Raw genomic sequence first — 16,349 nt, 5'->3', positions numbered from 1 at the left:
AAGTCAGCCTGGCTGCAACACTCTTACACCACGACAGAAAAAAAAAGACAAGAAATAGTTTTCAATCATGTCTCTTAAGGGATAGATATTGGCCAGGATATTAAACAACACATCTGTGTTGTTCTTCAGGTAAGGCAATGGAATCAAAAATACAAAGTGCTAGAGAAACTCAGTAGGTCTGGCAGCATCTGTGGAGAGATAAACAGAGTTGAGTACTGTAAGACTGTTCTGAACAAGGTGAGGAGGTGCCGGTGGTGTGCAGAATTGTATTTGTGGGTATTTTGCTCAGAAAACACCCAATCTGCAGGCGATCAATCCATGTGACACTTTATAAATTCCTATTTTGGAAATAGAACCAATCTGACTCAAGATTGGAATACAGACAGACTCTAACCTCATACCTTTAATGCATTGCCTGAGCTGAGATGTCACTTTTATTTTATATAAAACCTTAAGTTATCTCGGGAATGTGACTTGAAAGAAGTTTTGGCATTAACATATTAGTGAATCAAAACCTACAACCCATTCTAAAAGATGAAAGACTTAACAGCAATCTAGGTTTGTTCAGTATATTGTATCAGTTGCATGACACTGTGATCTTGAGCAATAAATTCTGTGTCTTATGATCCTGCCCCATTAGCTACCTGATGAAGGAGCAGCACTCCAAAGGATAGTTCTTCCAAATAAACCTGTTGCATTATAGTCTGGCGTTGTGTGATTTTTAACTTTGTTCTGAACAAGACCTACTTGCATATGTCAAAGAAGTAGACAGGACCTCATTTTAATCTCTTCCTCTTGTGTTGAATGGTGTATGAGGCAGAGTGACAACATTCATAGCTAGATTTTGCTGGAACAGGTCACTTGCCTATTTCTGCTTGTTTCTGGTGTTTGAATTTTCTAAACCCAAACATTTGAACTTTCCAAGCCCAAATATTTGAGAAAGGTTGATCTTAGTGTTAAGTGTAGCTACATTGGTGAAGCCTAATCTAGAACACTAAGATGGATTAATATCAGCTGCTTCCATTTGCTCAATACACGGTGTGCTCTAATATAGAGAAATATTTAACAAATCTCTTTAAACAACTTAGATACCGGATGGCAGGGCTAAGACCCAAGATCAACCAACTGTTCACCTGGACACTGCTGGAACTTAACCATCCAGTGCATAATCCACCCCACAGAATAAAAATATACTTTCTTTAAACCAAAGATAAAACTCTGGTTGTAAATAAATGCTTATGCCTGTGCAGTTCTATAACCAGCAGTGAGACCTTAATGAATCCCTCTCCTCAACAATGGGTCTGGAGCTGTTCACAATCTTGCTGCTATGTTTGAGCCTTTGGTGAGCTCCCAAATGTGTTTCTGCACTAACACCCTCCACCATCTCTACGCATTGCCTGACCCTGCCCCTGCCTCAGCTGCAGAAATTCTTAGCCATGCCTTTGTCGTCCTGAATATTTCAATGTAGTTCTTGCCACTCTTCCATCTTCAAACTTTCATAAACTGGAGGTCATCCAAACCTTTACTTGAACAAATTATTGTTCTCAATCAGCCACATGCTCACTGATCTGCACTGGTTCCTGTTAAGTAACAACTTGCTGTTAATATTCTCATACTTGTTTTCAATTACTGCATGGACTCTGCCTCCAGCCCTGTAACCTGCTGCAGACCCATAACACTCCAAGATATCCATGCTCCTCTAATTCTGGACTCTTGAGCATGCCTGAATTAATTGCTCTACTAGTGGCTGCCAAGGCCCCAAGCTCTGGAATTTCCCTCACCCATTTTAAACCACTTCATCTCTCTTTCATCCTTTAAAGAAGTCCTTAAATCCTAACACTTTGATCAAGCTTTTGGCTTTCTTCCACAAGATCCGCTTAGGTATTTCAGTGTCAAATTTTGTTTTAAAACACTCCTGTGGACTATCTTTGGAGATTTAATTATATTAAAAGGTGTTCTATAAATTCCCCTTCTTCTTGAGGGGGATTAACTAGCCTCCTCTTGATTCATCTGTCTTATATCACACCATAGATCAGGAAATAACTGCATAACATTATGAACTGTAGAGTTCATCCCATCGAAATGATGTCCCCTTTAATTAAAGTATACACTATTGAAATGATTGATGTCATACTTTATTAATGAAAACCACAGTATAGTTCGTAAAAGTTGTCCTTTCAAATACATTCAAAATTGAAAAACATTGTGAACGTGTTATCAATTTGTATGCTACTACAGTAAAAGAAATGCACAATGATGAGCATTTCAATACAAATCTCACAAAGGATAAAACCACGGATGCAGCGACATCACTATAAAAACACATTGTTTGGCTCCCAAAAAGAAGCTTATAACCCGCATTCCCACATAGAATGAGAATGATTGTTCTACCTCCTTAAAGATTATGCTACTAAAAGCTCTTATTACTTAGGCAAACCAATGGTATTGTGTTCACTTCTTATCATGAGACATATATATTTTATGGTAATTATTTAAATAATCAATGTTTTGGCATTCTTAAAACTCTTGGACTCAAACCTCCTTAAATGCACATTTGGTTTAATATCATTGCACTCTCTATTTAACCTTTGTATTGGAGAAGTGGATAATCAGCTAGGAATCTCAAAGAGAAATCACTCTGATGGTTTCCATAAGGAACTAGGTATGCATGGATGAAGCTGGGTTCTACATTCCTATTATCCTTCTACCATTTTCACTGAAAACCTCTCATAAAATAATCAGCACTTGGGCGGAATGCTGGAGGGCAAGAGACACCAGTAATGAAGTGGAGAAAATGGGTGAAGTGATAGACAAGTACCAATGAAATGCATATTTTTTCAGAAACCATTTCTGTGGATAACTCAAAGCTAAATATACAGGTTGAAAATGCACTGATTTTTGTATATGGTTAACTAAATCACCTCCATGCGCAGATTTACTCCAATTTTAAACAATAAATCCATTGTCACATGCAAATAAGTTATTTCACATTTTTTGAGACAAACTAGTTGGAATTCAGCGTTGCTGAACTTCTTACGCAAGTTGCTGATTAGCCTGAGTAACCAAAATATACAGTAGAACCAGTCCAGTTTCAGGGGATACAAATACTGTGGAAATCATATTATCTTTGCTTTCTTGGATCTGTCATAAAGGTCATCATCCAGAAACGTTTTCTCTATTTTTCTCATAAGCAATGTTGCCTGACCTGCTGAGCATTTCATATGTGTAGAGTTATTACAATCCTGAGGCAGCCACTGAGTTAATGCAAACTCTCTAGCTATTGAAGGAAAAGAAAGCACTGCAGAACTCGTACTGAATCATTTTACTTGTGATTGGAGCTGTACAAAGCACAGATATACTGGGTATGCAACTCACCTCTGTAATTTACTAACTGTGCTGTGAAAAAGGATGCATGACATTGCTTTTCAAGTTTTCCCATGTCAGGATAAAAAGATGCTCAAGTTGTTGTTTAAAAGGGAGAGCACAGCAGCATCTATTCACCTAGACTAGGCAAAAGTGAGGACTGCAGATGCTGGAAACCAGAGTTTAGATCAGAGTGGTGCTGGAAAAGCATAGCAGGTCAGGCAGCATCTGAGGAGCAGGAAAATCAATGATTTTCCTGCTCCTTGGATGCTGCCTGACCTGCTGTTCTTTTCCAGCACCACTCTTTTTACTTAGCGACTATACTGGAAATTATTAAGGAAACTGCAACATTGGAGAGGAACTAGGCCTCAGAAAGACTTGAGAATGAGGGTGAGAGTTTTAAAAGTTGAGGCACTACTTGAATAAGAACCAATGTAAACCAGGAAGGATTGGATGAAGAGTGAATGGGCTTCATGTGAGACACAGGTAAGAGATTTTCGTGAGGTTTTCGAGGGTGGAATTTGGGAGGTGGGCCTGTGACAGATAAACCAAGTTTGGAGCAAATGAGGCATGGATGAGGGTTCAAGCATCAGAAGAACTGAGTAAGGGGTGTGGATGGTGACGTTTCGAAGGTGAAAATAAGCAGTCTATCTGATATGCTACTACAGTAAAAAAAAATGCACAAAGATGAGCATTTCAATACAAATCTCACAAAGGATAAAACCACGGATGCAGTGACATCACTATAAAAACACATTGTTTGGCTCCCAAAAAGGAGCTTATAACCCGCATTCCCACGTGGAATGAGAATGGTTGCTCTACCTCCTTAAAGATTATGCTACTAAAAGCAGATATATGGTGGAAAATACACAGAGGTCAAAAATAATCGCGAGGTTGTGAACTGTCTGATCCAACGTCTGACAGCAGTTGGTGGCGAGGGAGCAGAGTTTGAGGCATGGATCAAAGGCATTAGCTTCAGTCTTCACAATATTTAACTGGAGGAAATATCTGCACATTCAGTTATAGATAATCAGATAATTTAATGACAAGTTGAGAGAGTGACGCAAGGCTGGGTGTTGTCAACGTGTTTGAAAACTGTGTTTCTGCATGAGTTGCTAAGGGCCAGCATGTAATTGAGAAACAGGAGGAGGTCAATGGGGTTAAAGTTATGGAAACAGGAAGGGAAACCACTGCTAGTGATTCTCTGGCTACAACGTGGTATGGAACTAGGCGAGTACGGTAGTTCCATCCAGGAAGACAATGAAGGATAGCTGTTTGAAGATGAATATGTAGTGGAATCAAGTGCTGCAGATTGAGAAAGACAAAGAGGGACAGTTTAACATAGTCACAAGATGCTATTTGCAACTTCAATGAGAGCTATGAAGCATGGGCGGAAACACAATTAGAGTCATAGAGTCTCAAACATGAATATCTGGGAATGACAGGCACAGATTTGTGGATTCTGTGGATATTCCATGGCAGTGCATGAGAAACTGGGGCCAGTGGGGGTGGGAGAGCTGCCAAATCAGGAAAGGTGAAGAGAGTGTTCTTGAACTAGTAAGCCATTTGCCATTACTGAGACCCAGAAAATGGGTTAGTTTAAACTCACCTGCTCAGCAGGAAAGTGGCAGGATCTGGTCAACTGTCCATGCTAACATCCCACCTCATTTTATTTTGCACTGAAGTGAATAGAAAGTGGCATTTGTCAGGATGTAAAACAGGTAGCCAATCTGATTCCAACAGTTCCCCTGTCAGGCATGTCAAGTGAACTTGTTAACATTGTAAAGACTGTCGCTCTCTCATATTCATTCATCAGCTCACACTCAGGAATTGCCAGCAAGGGATTACAGCCTACGTACTGCACCAAAAACAATATAGTAAGTGTACAACAGCAAAGTTCTGATGCTGCTGAAAATCTGAAACAGAAAATACTGGCAACAATAAACAAGTCAGGCAACAACTGTGGAAAGAAAAACTTAACATTTCAGGTCAATTACCTTTCATCAGATGTAGAATTTTGTTTTTCTTCAATATGCACTCAATTGTGAATTAAAATTTAAAGGCAGATATAGGGCTGAATATCACTTGTTGAACACAGCGACAAAATAAAACACTGACAATTAATTTATATTCTTGTTTTATAAAAATTTCTCATTTTAATTTGATTCCTCACCACTCTGATTTCATACATCACTTGCTCTTGTAAACACCACTCATTGGGGCCTCACCCATTGATTTCAATGACAGGAAGATTAAATATAGCACTCAGCTTGCTGTAGATTTCAGCTGCAAAAACAATATGCATTTAAGTTGGCTTGATGATGAGTGATATCCCTTTTCCTTTTGCCTCCGAGCCTCCTCATATTCTTTTTAACACATTTATAATAACAACTGAGCTCTTGGCCATGACGAAGGAGGAAACAACACAACAACAACAGTAGACTGAGTTAACTACTAGTTATAAGCAATAAAATACCAGCGTTAGCTGTGTCTCAATGTAACTAAATCAATTTTGAACTGTACAGAGCTGATAAGTTGGGTTCATCCAACTGCAGGATACCCTTACCATTAGCTTCCTATTAATAAGAATCTAACAGAGGTAGAGTACGTCCTGCTCTCTCTAATCATCTTCTTCATCGTCCTCAAAAGACAGCAAGCTGCTGTTTTTTATTTGCTTTGGTTTGTTCTCTGAATTTGAGGGTTCTGTTTGCTCTTTTCGCTCTTCCTTTTTCTTTTTGCTAGAAGTGGCAGTCAGGCCTGTAAAGTTGTCACCTGAAGAACGCTTTGCCGGTTTCCTGAATACATGCTTCCCATCCTCTGGCTCTGGATCCTCAGCTGGTCACAAAATACAAACAATTTAAGAATAATCTGGAAAAGTATTTGCTTATAGTGAAATACTCTATTTTATTACTCAAAACACTCATACTTTTAGAGAACTTTCTCCTTTTTTACATCCACACTACTCATGAAAAAGCCTCTGGCTTTCGTTATGGGTGACCCATGGAACAACACCTTCTAATCCATCAGGTCAGACAGCAATGGACTGAGTGGGAGCGATTACAGGAAAATCATCTTGTCAACAGATACTGAGGATTGCACACAAAGAGGAAGCTAAAAATTTAATCACCTGATCCTCTTAATTCATTGTAAGATTACAGGTTTTGGTCCAACTTTGGTCCGACTTAAACACTGTATCCCATTTTTAAAAATGTATTCTTTATTCACAGGAGACAGGGACAAGGACAGCATTTATTGCCCATTCTACATTGCCCTTGAGAAAATGTTGGTGAAGCCACCTTCTTGAACCACGGCAGGGCATAGAGGTACAGCTACAATGCTGTCTGGGAGAGTGTTCCAAGATTTTGTCCCAAAAACAATGGATGGTGAGTGACTACACTACAAATAAAAAAAAACGTGCCAAGGCCACAGTTACCCTTTCAATCAATGGAGAAAGTGGAATTACTGAGTAAATGCCTTTCTACACACTATCAATAGCTGAATCCAAGCAGCTCATAACAGATGTATTTTGGATACTCTTAACAGATAGCTGTTAAAATTGGATACAGCACACAGCTACAGAAAGGAAAGCTGTTAAATGTAGTTTCAAAGATCAAGTACTACATATTTACATACATTTCTTTGAGTTTACTGTATTCTGTTTGATTTTTGCTGCTTCTTCAGCTGTCAAGTCCCCCTGACGAAGGACTACAACCTGTGGCTGCTCGTCTTCTGGATCGCTCTGTCCACTGTCACTATCAACAGGTGTGAGCTGCTGGCTCTGAAGGAGGGAAAGAAAAATTAATTCAATTTTCAAAATTAGATTTACAACATCATTAGAGTGACCTTTCACTGTTATTTTAAGTATGTTAATCAAAAAAGTGGCAAGGATTTCCCTCCGAGGCTCCAAGATGGCATCAGCACAGTGGGTAGTGTTCAGGCTCTTCGGAACCCAACCGCTCCTGGCTGATGGCATAGTTTTCTCTTTGAACTTCTTGTCTTTTTTTCTTTTCTTCTTCTACTTTGAGGGTGGGGTGGTGTTAATAGCTACAGCGTTGGTGGCATGAACCAGGACTCCTGGTGTTGATGCCGGGAGGCTGGACTTTCAGGGTGTTGGTGAGGTGATGGCAGCAGCCGAGCCCAGGTCTCCTAGGCTATTGGCGTTGTCGGAGTGGGTTTCGAGGACTGGAATACCTTTAAGCTAAGCTTGAGACCCCAATTTGAACTTTTATTTAAATAATTTATTTTAATCCTTATTGTAACTCAAAATGGCACTGGGTTGTAACGTCAAAACACTTTTCACTGTATCTTCAAGATACATATGACAATAAATCATTCATTCATTTCCATGGTGTGGATTTCTGCATCTCCAATATTAGTACAATCTGGTTTAATATAGAAGCTATAGTTGCTAAGTTAGCAGATGACACCAAAACTGGTGGCATAGTGGACAGCAAAGAGGGTTACCTCTTAAAGAAACCTTTATGAGATGGGCCGAGGAGTGGCAGATGCAGTTTCATTTAGATAAACGTGAGGTACTACACGTTTGGAAGGCAAATCAGGGCCGGACATAATGGTAAGGTCCCAGGGAGTATTGCCGAACAAAGACACCTTAGAGTGCAGATTCTTAGTTCCTTGAAGGTGAAGTCACAGGTAGATGGGGTAGTGAAAAGATTGGTACACTTGCCTTTATTGGTCAGGGCACTGAGTATGGGAGTTGAGAGGTTATGTTGCAGCTGTCCAGGTCATTGGTTAGGCCAGTTTTGGCCTCCCTGATATGGAAAGATGTTGCTAAACTTGAAAGAGTTCAGTCAAGATTTACAACAATGTTGCCAGGGTTGGAGGGTTTGAGCTATAGGGAGACGCTGAACAGGCTATTTTCCCTGGAGTGTCGGATGTTGAAGGGTGACCTTATAGAGATTTATAAGGTCATGACGAGCATGGACTGGGTGAATAGTCAAGGTCTTTTCCCCAGGGTATGGGAGTCCACAACTAGAGGGCAAAGGTGAGAAGGGAAAGATTTAAAAGAGACCTACGGGGCAACTTTTTCACACAGAGGGTGGTGCGTGTAAGGAATAAACTACCAGAGGAAGTGGTGGAGGCTGGTACAATTGCAACATTTAAAAGGCATCTGGATGGGTACATGAATAGGAAGGGACTACAGGGTTATGGGCCAAATGCTGGCAAATGGGACTAGATTAAATTCAGGATATCTGGTCAGCATGGACAAGTTGGACTGAAGGGTCTGTTTCCACATTATACATTTCTTTGACTCTAAAATCAAGTGAATCTTCAGGCATAGAATTATAGGAAGTTGGAGGAGTAGGGCATTCAGCCCTTAAAGCTTGCTCTGCCATTCAACAAGTTCATGGCTGATCTTCGATGTCATGGCCTTTTTCTGGTTCTATTCCCGTTACCACTGACATATTTTAGATGTAGGTTTTATTGCTGTGTGTACTTAAGTAAGGGGTACAAAAGTCCAGTGAAAAGCATACAATGTCGCCAGATACAGTGCCAGCGTTGCCAGCCGCCAATTGCTGCTGCCATCATCTGGGTTCACGCTGTGCCCCAGCCATTGCTTCCATGGCTCCAGTTTTACGAATGATTAAGGTCCATGCTTTATTTAGTATATTTTGCATCAGAGATCTATCAACATCTGCCTTGAACATACTGAATTTTGGAAAATCCACAGATCTCTGGGGTAGAGAATTCTAAAGAGGCGTCACCATTTGAGTGAAGAAATTCCTTGCCTCAGTCTTATGTGGTGTTCTCTCTTATTCTGAGATGGTGTTCCCATGTTCTAGACACCCTCCCTAGCCAGGGTAAACATCTTTCTTGCAACTATCCCTTTGTACCATGTACAAATTTTGTTTGCTTCAATGAGATTATCTCTAATCCCTCAAAACTTCAGCAAATACATGCCCAAGCTTCTCGAAAAATAAGCTAGCATCACTAATACGGCAACTCTTGATAAGCCAGCAAAAATTACGTATCTGAAACACCAGACATTTACTACATTATCACTATTTCCTTGACGTTTGAGTAATCAGTTGAAAGAGCAATTGACAGGGATCTCTTTTGTAATTTTTTATTTAAGTCACATTGTTATTTAAGTCATTATTGCTGTAAGTAAAACAAAGTAAAACAAAACATAACTATTGTATTATATTTTTATTACTTAGTGTGTGTTTTTAATATTGATTATGTGGACCTGTTGATCAAGTAGAATATCTGACCAACTGAAATACTCCTAGTTCCAGAGGGTGCAGGTTAATAAAAACGTTTGCTGCATTGCCAAGAAAGGTAGGTACAAGTGATTGGCAAATTGAGGACATTGTCTAAAGTGCAAACTTTTAAAATGTGCATTGGCTCTAAAGCTGTTTCTAAAGTGGGATTTTTCTATAATGCAGGGTTGCATAAGAAAGCAACCATCGCATTACAGAAGAAATTATATCAAAGTTTTCTCTCAGACAGCAAACCAGGACGTTAAAAAACACTGAAATACTTTACTCTTAACTTGCTTTTTTTTTGTGACAACAAAATAAACTTGGATGCTAAAAGAAACAACATATTTTTCTTTATGGAGTATGAAATGGAGAATGGAGGTTGGATAGCAGCATATAGCTAAAACATACCAGCAGTAGTTTTGTCCTGCTACTTGAAGATCCAGTGAGATTCTGTGGTGTGCACCTCAGCTGTACAAAATTGCTATATTTTGGAGCAGTGAGGTAGATACCTTATGAGTTAAAGTAGCACCAGTAGTATTTGAGTTAAGGAAAAACTGCCCAACGACAGCTTTCAAATTGATTCAGCTGCAGTTTGTCATATACCTATGAATGCAGTGCATTAGGCACATCCAGAAGCTATAGCTCTCCGCACTTTCATTGACAGTGAAAAAGGCAAATCACCGAGACTCTTGAGAAAAGACTTGGGTCAACCCAATCAGCTACTGAATAAAACACAACTTTGTGTCACAATTACATTATATAAAAAAAATGTACTGAGAGAAACAAATCAAATCAACTTTGCGATCTGGACTTCGGTTTATAGAATTTGTTTCCATCTATATTTTTCCAACTATAATATTTCTGTCAAACTGTTTGCTTTGTATGTCTTATTCATGATTGAATGTTTGAGTTTTAAAAGGTGTTATCTGTAGGTCATACAGTAGTAAATTAGTATTTTTTTTTTGCCATTTGTTAAGGAATGCTTTCTTATAATAATGAGTTACTTTCCTGCAATGACAAAACCTGTTGTGAATGACAATAGCAGGCAGTCAAGTAAATTCACCATCTTGGTGGTTTGTGGAATAGTGGGGCTCAATTGTTGGTGCAATCTTCCCAATTGAGTTGTGACAGTGGATGTAGTTAGAAGATAAAATAACTTTAATAATTTTACTTGAAAAAAAGTGAAATTTATCACACTTGAGAAATTTAAAATCCAACAAATATAAAATTCTTTCTGGACCAATGACACTACTTAAGAACTTAATAGACCATCAAACATCCCGTTGCAATTTATTGAACAGGATCCAACTTTTCCAAAGGGTTTTTACAGTAAGATTAACAGCATTAACAATCTCTTCAGTTCAATAAGTTCTGAATGATTCCTGTCTGATGGTGCCTCCACAGCTCACCCTATTGAAAAGCATAGAATCACTAACAGCAGGCAATGAATTTCTGCACTTAACTGCACATTTACATGTCCAAAGTTGGAGTCAGTTTCAAAAGCGTTATGATAGCAATCACTGACAGTTTCACAGCCTTTATTACCACAATCTAGGCTCATATGTCACTGGCTCAACCTCTATTCACCGTTAACTTTTCTGGCATCTCCCAACAATAAAAAAAACTGCCATAAAATACTAAATGATATAGAAGCAAAGGCTACTCGTTCTCCAGGTTGGAAATCTGTAGAACATGATCAATAGTAATTGCGGAAGCAATGCAGAGATGCATGTAAAATGATGTGTAACAACAAGTAAGGCACAATCCTCAACTTTTCTTGGTTTTAGTTGACTCTGCAATGACATTGAAGCTGAAATCTAGAGCAACACCAGCTTATACTTTTAAGAACCTCATTGAAACAAACATACATTTTATACATATACTTAAATGCAGTCAATTGTCCTAAGGCACGTCACAGGCTGAATTATAAAACAAAATTTAATACCAAGTCACAAACAGATATTACAAGAAGGGATGAAGTGCCTTGTCAGAAGTAGGTGCTGAGGAGCATCTCTATTGGGGACAGAGGTTCAAACAGACTGAGGGAAGGAATTTGAGAGATGAAGGCCCGTCAGAAACAAATAAATGCAGTGGAGACCCTTGCAATTAAACTGAATGATGGAACAGATCTAAGGGGCTCCTGTTCCAATGCGCTAATATATTACCAGGCAAACAGTCACTGGACTTCAACCATAAGCAGGGGAAAAGAGGGAGCCACATCAGCAAAATTAATGACAAATTTTCATGCTTATCCAGCAACACTTGGGAGGAGTGACACTGGCCTTGTTGCATCAGTGTCAGCATCAACAAATTGTGGGTAAACATGTTGCATAGTCAAATTTTTTAAAAAGGAGATGCAAAATACTCCATGTGCTGGAAATCTGAAATATAAACAGACCGGACAAGTCTGGTGAAAAACATTGGTTTCAGGTCCTACATGCAAAGTGTCTGCTGTAAACAGTGATTTGAACATTTCTGCTGATTAAGTTAGCTGCATTGATAATAGTTCACTGGGAACAGAAAGTCAGGCGGGAGAGTCAGATGCACCCAACGGGGGTGTGGAGATGGTGTCATGTGGGTTGTTGGTCTCTTCATATCCAGATGACCTTGGAGATGGTGGTGAAGAAGGTGAGGCTTATTTACATGTTTGAACCTTGTGGTGTGTAATTATATACAATTTTAAACCTGTTTAGCTTTTTGTGAGTTGTACCCTTTCAAACAAAATGGGAGTGCTCTCTTCTTATTGGTTTATTGAGAAAAGGCATTTATGGAGGCAATCATTCAGGTCAAAACCTCTCTGTCCAAAGTTTAAACAACTAAACTTATCTTTACCTCTTTACTGATGCTAACACATGTTCACAAAATTTAAAAAAAAATACTTTCACAAAGGAATTTAATTGGTTACATTATTGAATTTTAAATGGCCTGCTTACAATGCCTTACTGGTGGCTGGTGGGGAGCTTGGAGGCAGTAGCAAACCACAATTGCACCTTTTGCAGCGCAGAGAGCTAGCAGTCTCATCTAGGAGTGCATGTTATGGTATTAAAGTGATACAAAGTAAATCACAAATTTGTTGTGCGCAGAAGGTTTTTATTTGGGTCAGTGTGTCAACACTGGCTCTCCAAATGGGCAATTCATTTGATGCCATTCTCCAGCCTTCTACTAGTAACTCCTTTTTAAGTAACAGTCTAATTCTCTTTCAAAATTGAACAGCTTCACCACACTCCCAACAGTACATTTCAGAATTTAACTGCTCACTGAGAAAAATCTTTTCCCCACGTTACTTATGCTTCTATTATCAATTACTTTAAATCTGTCACCTCTTGTTTCAATCCCTTCACAAGTGAGAACAATTTCTCCCAATCCTACTCAGTCCAAACTCATGACTTTGTGTACCTCTATCAAATCTCCTTTCAGTTTCTTCCCCCAAAGAAAATAGTTCAACTCCTCAAATCAATCTTAATTGAAATTCCTCATCCTTGGAACCATTCTTGTAAATACTGCACCTTAAAAAACATTAAAACTGTTGTGGTTCTGTTCGCCAAGCTGGGAATTTGTGTTGCAGACGTTTCATCCCATCTAGGTGACATCCTCAGTGCTTGAGAGCCTCCTGTGAAGCACTTCTGTGATGTTTCCTCTGGCATTTATAGTGGTTTGTCTCTGCCGCTTCCGGTTATCAGTTCCAGCTGTCTGCTGCAGTGGCCGGTATATTAGGTCCAGGTCGATGTGTTTGTTGATAGAATCTCCACAGAGTGCCGTGCCTCTAGGAATTCCCTGGCTGTTCTCTGTTTGGCTTGTCCTATAATAGTAGTGTCGTCCCAGTCGAACTCATGTTGCTTGTCATCTGCGTGTGTGGCTACTAAGGATAGCTGGTCGTGTCGTTTCGTGGCTAGTTGGTGTTCGTGGATACGGATCGTTAGCTGTCTTCCTGTTTGTCCTATGTAGTGTTTTGTGCAGTCCTTGCATGGGACTTTGTATTATATTAGAATTTTGAAAGGTGGGCAAGCTTGATATAGAATTAGTTTGAACCACTGAACAACAGCATGGTAGAATTAAGGAAAACATGAAGGCATGCTACACTTATGTGAGGAACAAGAGGATGGCCAGAGAGAGGGTAGGGCTGATCAGGGATAGTGGAGGAAATCTGCACCTGGAGTCAGAGGAGGTAGGGGAGGTCCTTAAGGAATACTTTGCTTCAGTATTCACTACCGAGAGGGACATTGATGTTTCTAAGGACAGCATGAAACAGAGCGATGTGCTCAAACACGTTGATGTTAAGGAGGGTGTGCTGAAAAGTTTGAAAAACATAAGTATAGATGTGCTAGATGGGTTATTACAGGAAGCGAGAGAAGAGACTGCTGCGCCTTTGGCGATGATTTTTGCTTCTTCACTGTCCACTGGAGTAGTGCCAGATGATTGGAGGGTAGAAAATGTTATTCCCTTGTTCAAGAAAGGGAATAGGGATAATCCTGTGAATTACAGATCAGTCTTATGTCTGTGGTGGGCAAAGTACTGGAGCAGATTCTGAGAGACAGGACTTATGATTACTTGGAAACCATAGTTCGATTAGAGACAGGAGAAAGTGAGAACTGCAGATCAGCGTTGAAAGTGTGGTGCTGGAAAAGTATAGCTGGTCAGGTAGCATTAGAGGTGCAGGAGAATCAACGTCTTGGGCATAAGCCCTTCATCAGGTGAAGGGCTCATGCCCAAAACATCGATTCTCCTGCTTCTCGGATGCTGCCTGACTTGCTGTGCTTTTCCAACACTACACTCTCGACTTTTGATTAGAGATTTGAGAAGGGCAGGTCATGCCTCAAAAACTGTATTGAATTCATTGAGAATGTGACAAAACACATTGATGGAAGCAGAGCTGTGGATGTGGTGTATATGGAGTTTAGCAAGGCGTTTGTAAGGTTCCCCATGGTAGGCTCATTCAGAAAGCAAGGACACATGGGATACAGGCAAAACCTGGCCATCTGGATACAGAATTGGCTGGCCCATAGAAGACAGAGGGTGGTGGCAGATGGAAAGTATTCAGCCTAGACCTCGGTGACCAGTGGTGTTCTGCAGGGACTGCTTCTGGAACTTCTGCTCTTTGTGATTTTTTATAAAAATACTTGGATGAGGAAGTAAAAAAGTGGGTTAGTAAATTTGCTGATGACATGAAGTTTGGTGGAGTTATGGATAGTGTGGATGTTGTAGGTTGCAACGGGACATTGACAGGGTGCAGAACTGGGCTGATAAGTGGCAGATGGAGTTCAATCTGGAAAAGTGTGAAGTGATCCATTTTAGAAGGTTGAATTTGAATGCAGAATACAAGGTTAAAGACAGGATTCTTGGCAGTATGGAGGAACAGAGGGATTCTGGGGTCCTTGTCCATCAAAGATCCCTCAAAGTTATCACCCAAATTGATGGGGATGTTAAGAAGGCATATGGCGTGTCGGTTTTCATTAGCAGAGATTGAGTTTAAGAGCAGAGGTTATGCTGCAGTTCTACAGAGGCCTGGTTAGACCACACTGGAAATGTTGAAATTCAGTTCTGATTGCCTCATTATCAGAAGGATGTGGAAGCTTTAGAGAAGGTGCAGAGGTTTTTAACCAGGGTGCTGCCTGGACTGGAGGGCATGTCTTATGAAGAAAGGTTGAGGGAGCTACGGCTTTTCTCACTGGAGCGAAGAAGTATGAGAAATGACGAGAGGCATAGAGTGGAAAGCCAGAGACTTTTTCCCATGGCAAAAATGTCTATTACAAATGGGCATAATTTTAAGTTAATTGGAGGAAGGTTTAGGGAAGAGTGAGATTCTTTACACAGAGCATGGTAGGTGTGTGGAATGCACTGCCAGCAGTGGTAGTAGTCATTTAAGCAACTCTTGAATAGGCACATAGAAAATCGTACAATGAAGACTATGTAGGTCAGTCTGATCTTACAGTAGGATAAAAGGTCGGCACAACATCGAGGGCCGAAGGGCCTGTACTGTTCTATGTTCGACAGCACGGAAAGAGATCATTCGGCCCACTGCGTCTGTGCCTGCTCGTCAGCCAATCCCACTCCCTCTGCTAAATAAAACCCAAAGAACTGCGGATACTATGAATCAGAAACAAGAATGAAGTTACTGGAGGGTCACAGCACCCGAAACGTTAATATTGACTTCTCTGCACAGATGTTGCCAGACCTACTGAGCTTTTCCAGCAACATCTGTTCTTGCTTCCGCGCGCGCTACACTCATTTCCCAGTAAATGGATTCTATTCCTGCTTTAACACGGATATTTTAAGGGGTTTCAAACCAGATCAGTTAAAGGAATGACACTTGGCCTAGTCTGATGTTGGGGGCGGGCTCAAGGGGTCGGACTGACCTTGGTTTCCACCGTCGGCCCGGACTTGTAACCCACATCTTCCTTAAACTTCCTGAGGAAGGCGGGTTCGGCCGGCTTCACATACGAGACATTGCTTCGTTTACTCATGTTTTACATGTATACAATGACCGCTTCCATTAAATCCCAGTTTTGATCCCGTTCAAAGTCAATGGAAGACATGCAGCTGGGTGGGGGAAGAAAAACAGGGGCACACAACTACATCACGTGACAATAGGGCGGCTAACTGCGGCCGACGCGCTCTTCCCACTTGGCCACGCCCCCTGTTCTGAAAGGTCCGGTGTTATCACGTGTCCTTCCCCAATGTTCTCAGCACTTTGATGTCCCACTCGTCCGGGGCCCAGATCACGTGATCACGCGTTCGTTGCCATCACCACACCCACACAGTACC

At 40.5% G+C, this 16,349-nt stretch overlaps 1 protein-coding gene across 1 annotated transcript; it reads right to left on the bottom strand.

The window, feature by feature from the left end:
- Positions 1-2,117: 2,117 nt before the first annotated feature.
- kiaa1143 (KIAA1143 ortholog) lies at positions 2,118-16,165 on the bottom strand. Its single transcript, XM_043719565.2, has 3 exons — positions 15,941-16,165; positions 6,997-7,141; positions 2,118-6,198 (listed from the first exon to the last, which is right to left on the bottom strand). Exons 1-3 carry the CDS (start codon positions 16,046-16,048, stop codon positions 5,984-5,986), a joined length of 468 nt encoding a protein of 155 aa, XP_043575500.1. The 5' UTR covers positions 16,049-16,165; the 3' UTR covers positions 2,118-5,983.
- Between the last annotated feature and the right edge of the window lie 184 nt (positions 16,166-16,349).

This window comes from Chiloscyllium plagiosum, unplaced genomic scaffold, assembly GCF_037043375.1.
Source record: "Chiloscyllium plagiosum isolate Xiang-an unplaced genomic scaffold, Cpla_swu_hap1 HiC_scaffold_34, whole genome shotgun sequence".
NCBI lineage: Eukaryota > Metazoa > Chordata > Chondrichthyes > Orectolobiformes > Hemiscylliidae > Chiloscyllium > Chiloscyllium plagiosum.
Note: the sequence above shows the minus strand (reverse complement) of the source record. Positions and strands in the feature narration are given on the sequence as shown.

What these genes read in the sequence shown, in the direction of transcription:
- kiaa1143 (XM_043719565.2), bottom strand. Translation starts at nt 16,048, where the DNA reads ATGAGTAAACGAAGCAATGTCTCGTATGTGAAGCCGGCCGAACCCGCC. An exon ending in GGCCGACGGTGGAAACCAAG is followed by an intron (nt 7,142 to 15,940) that starts GTCAGTCCGACC and finishes TCCCTCCTTCAG; the next exon opens with AGCCAGCAGCTCACACCTGT. An exon ending in TACAGTAAACTCAAAGAAAT is followed by an intron (nt 6,199 to 6,996) that starts GTATGTAAATAT and finishes TTTTGTGACCAG; the next exon opens with CTGAGGATCCAGAGCCAGAG.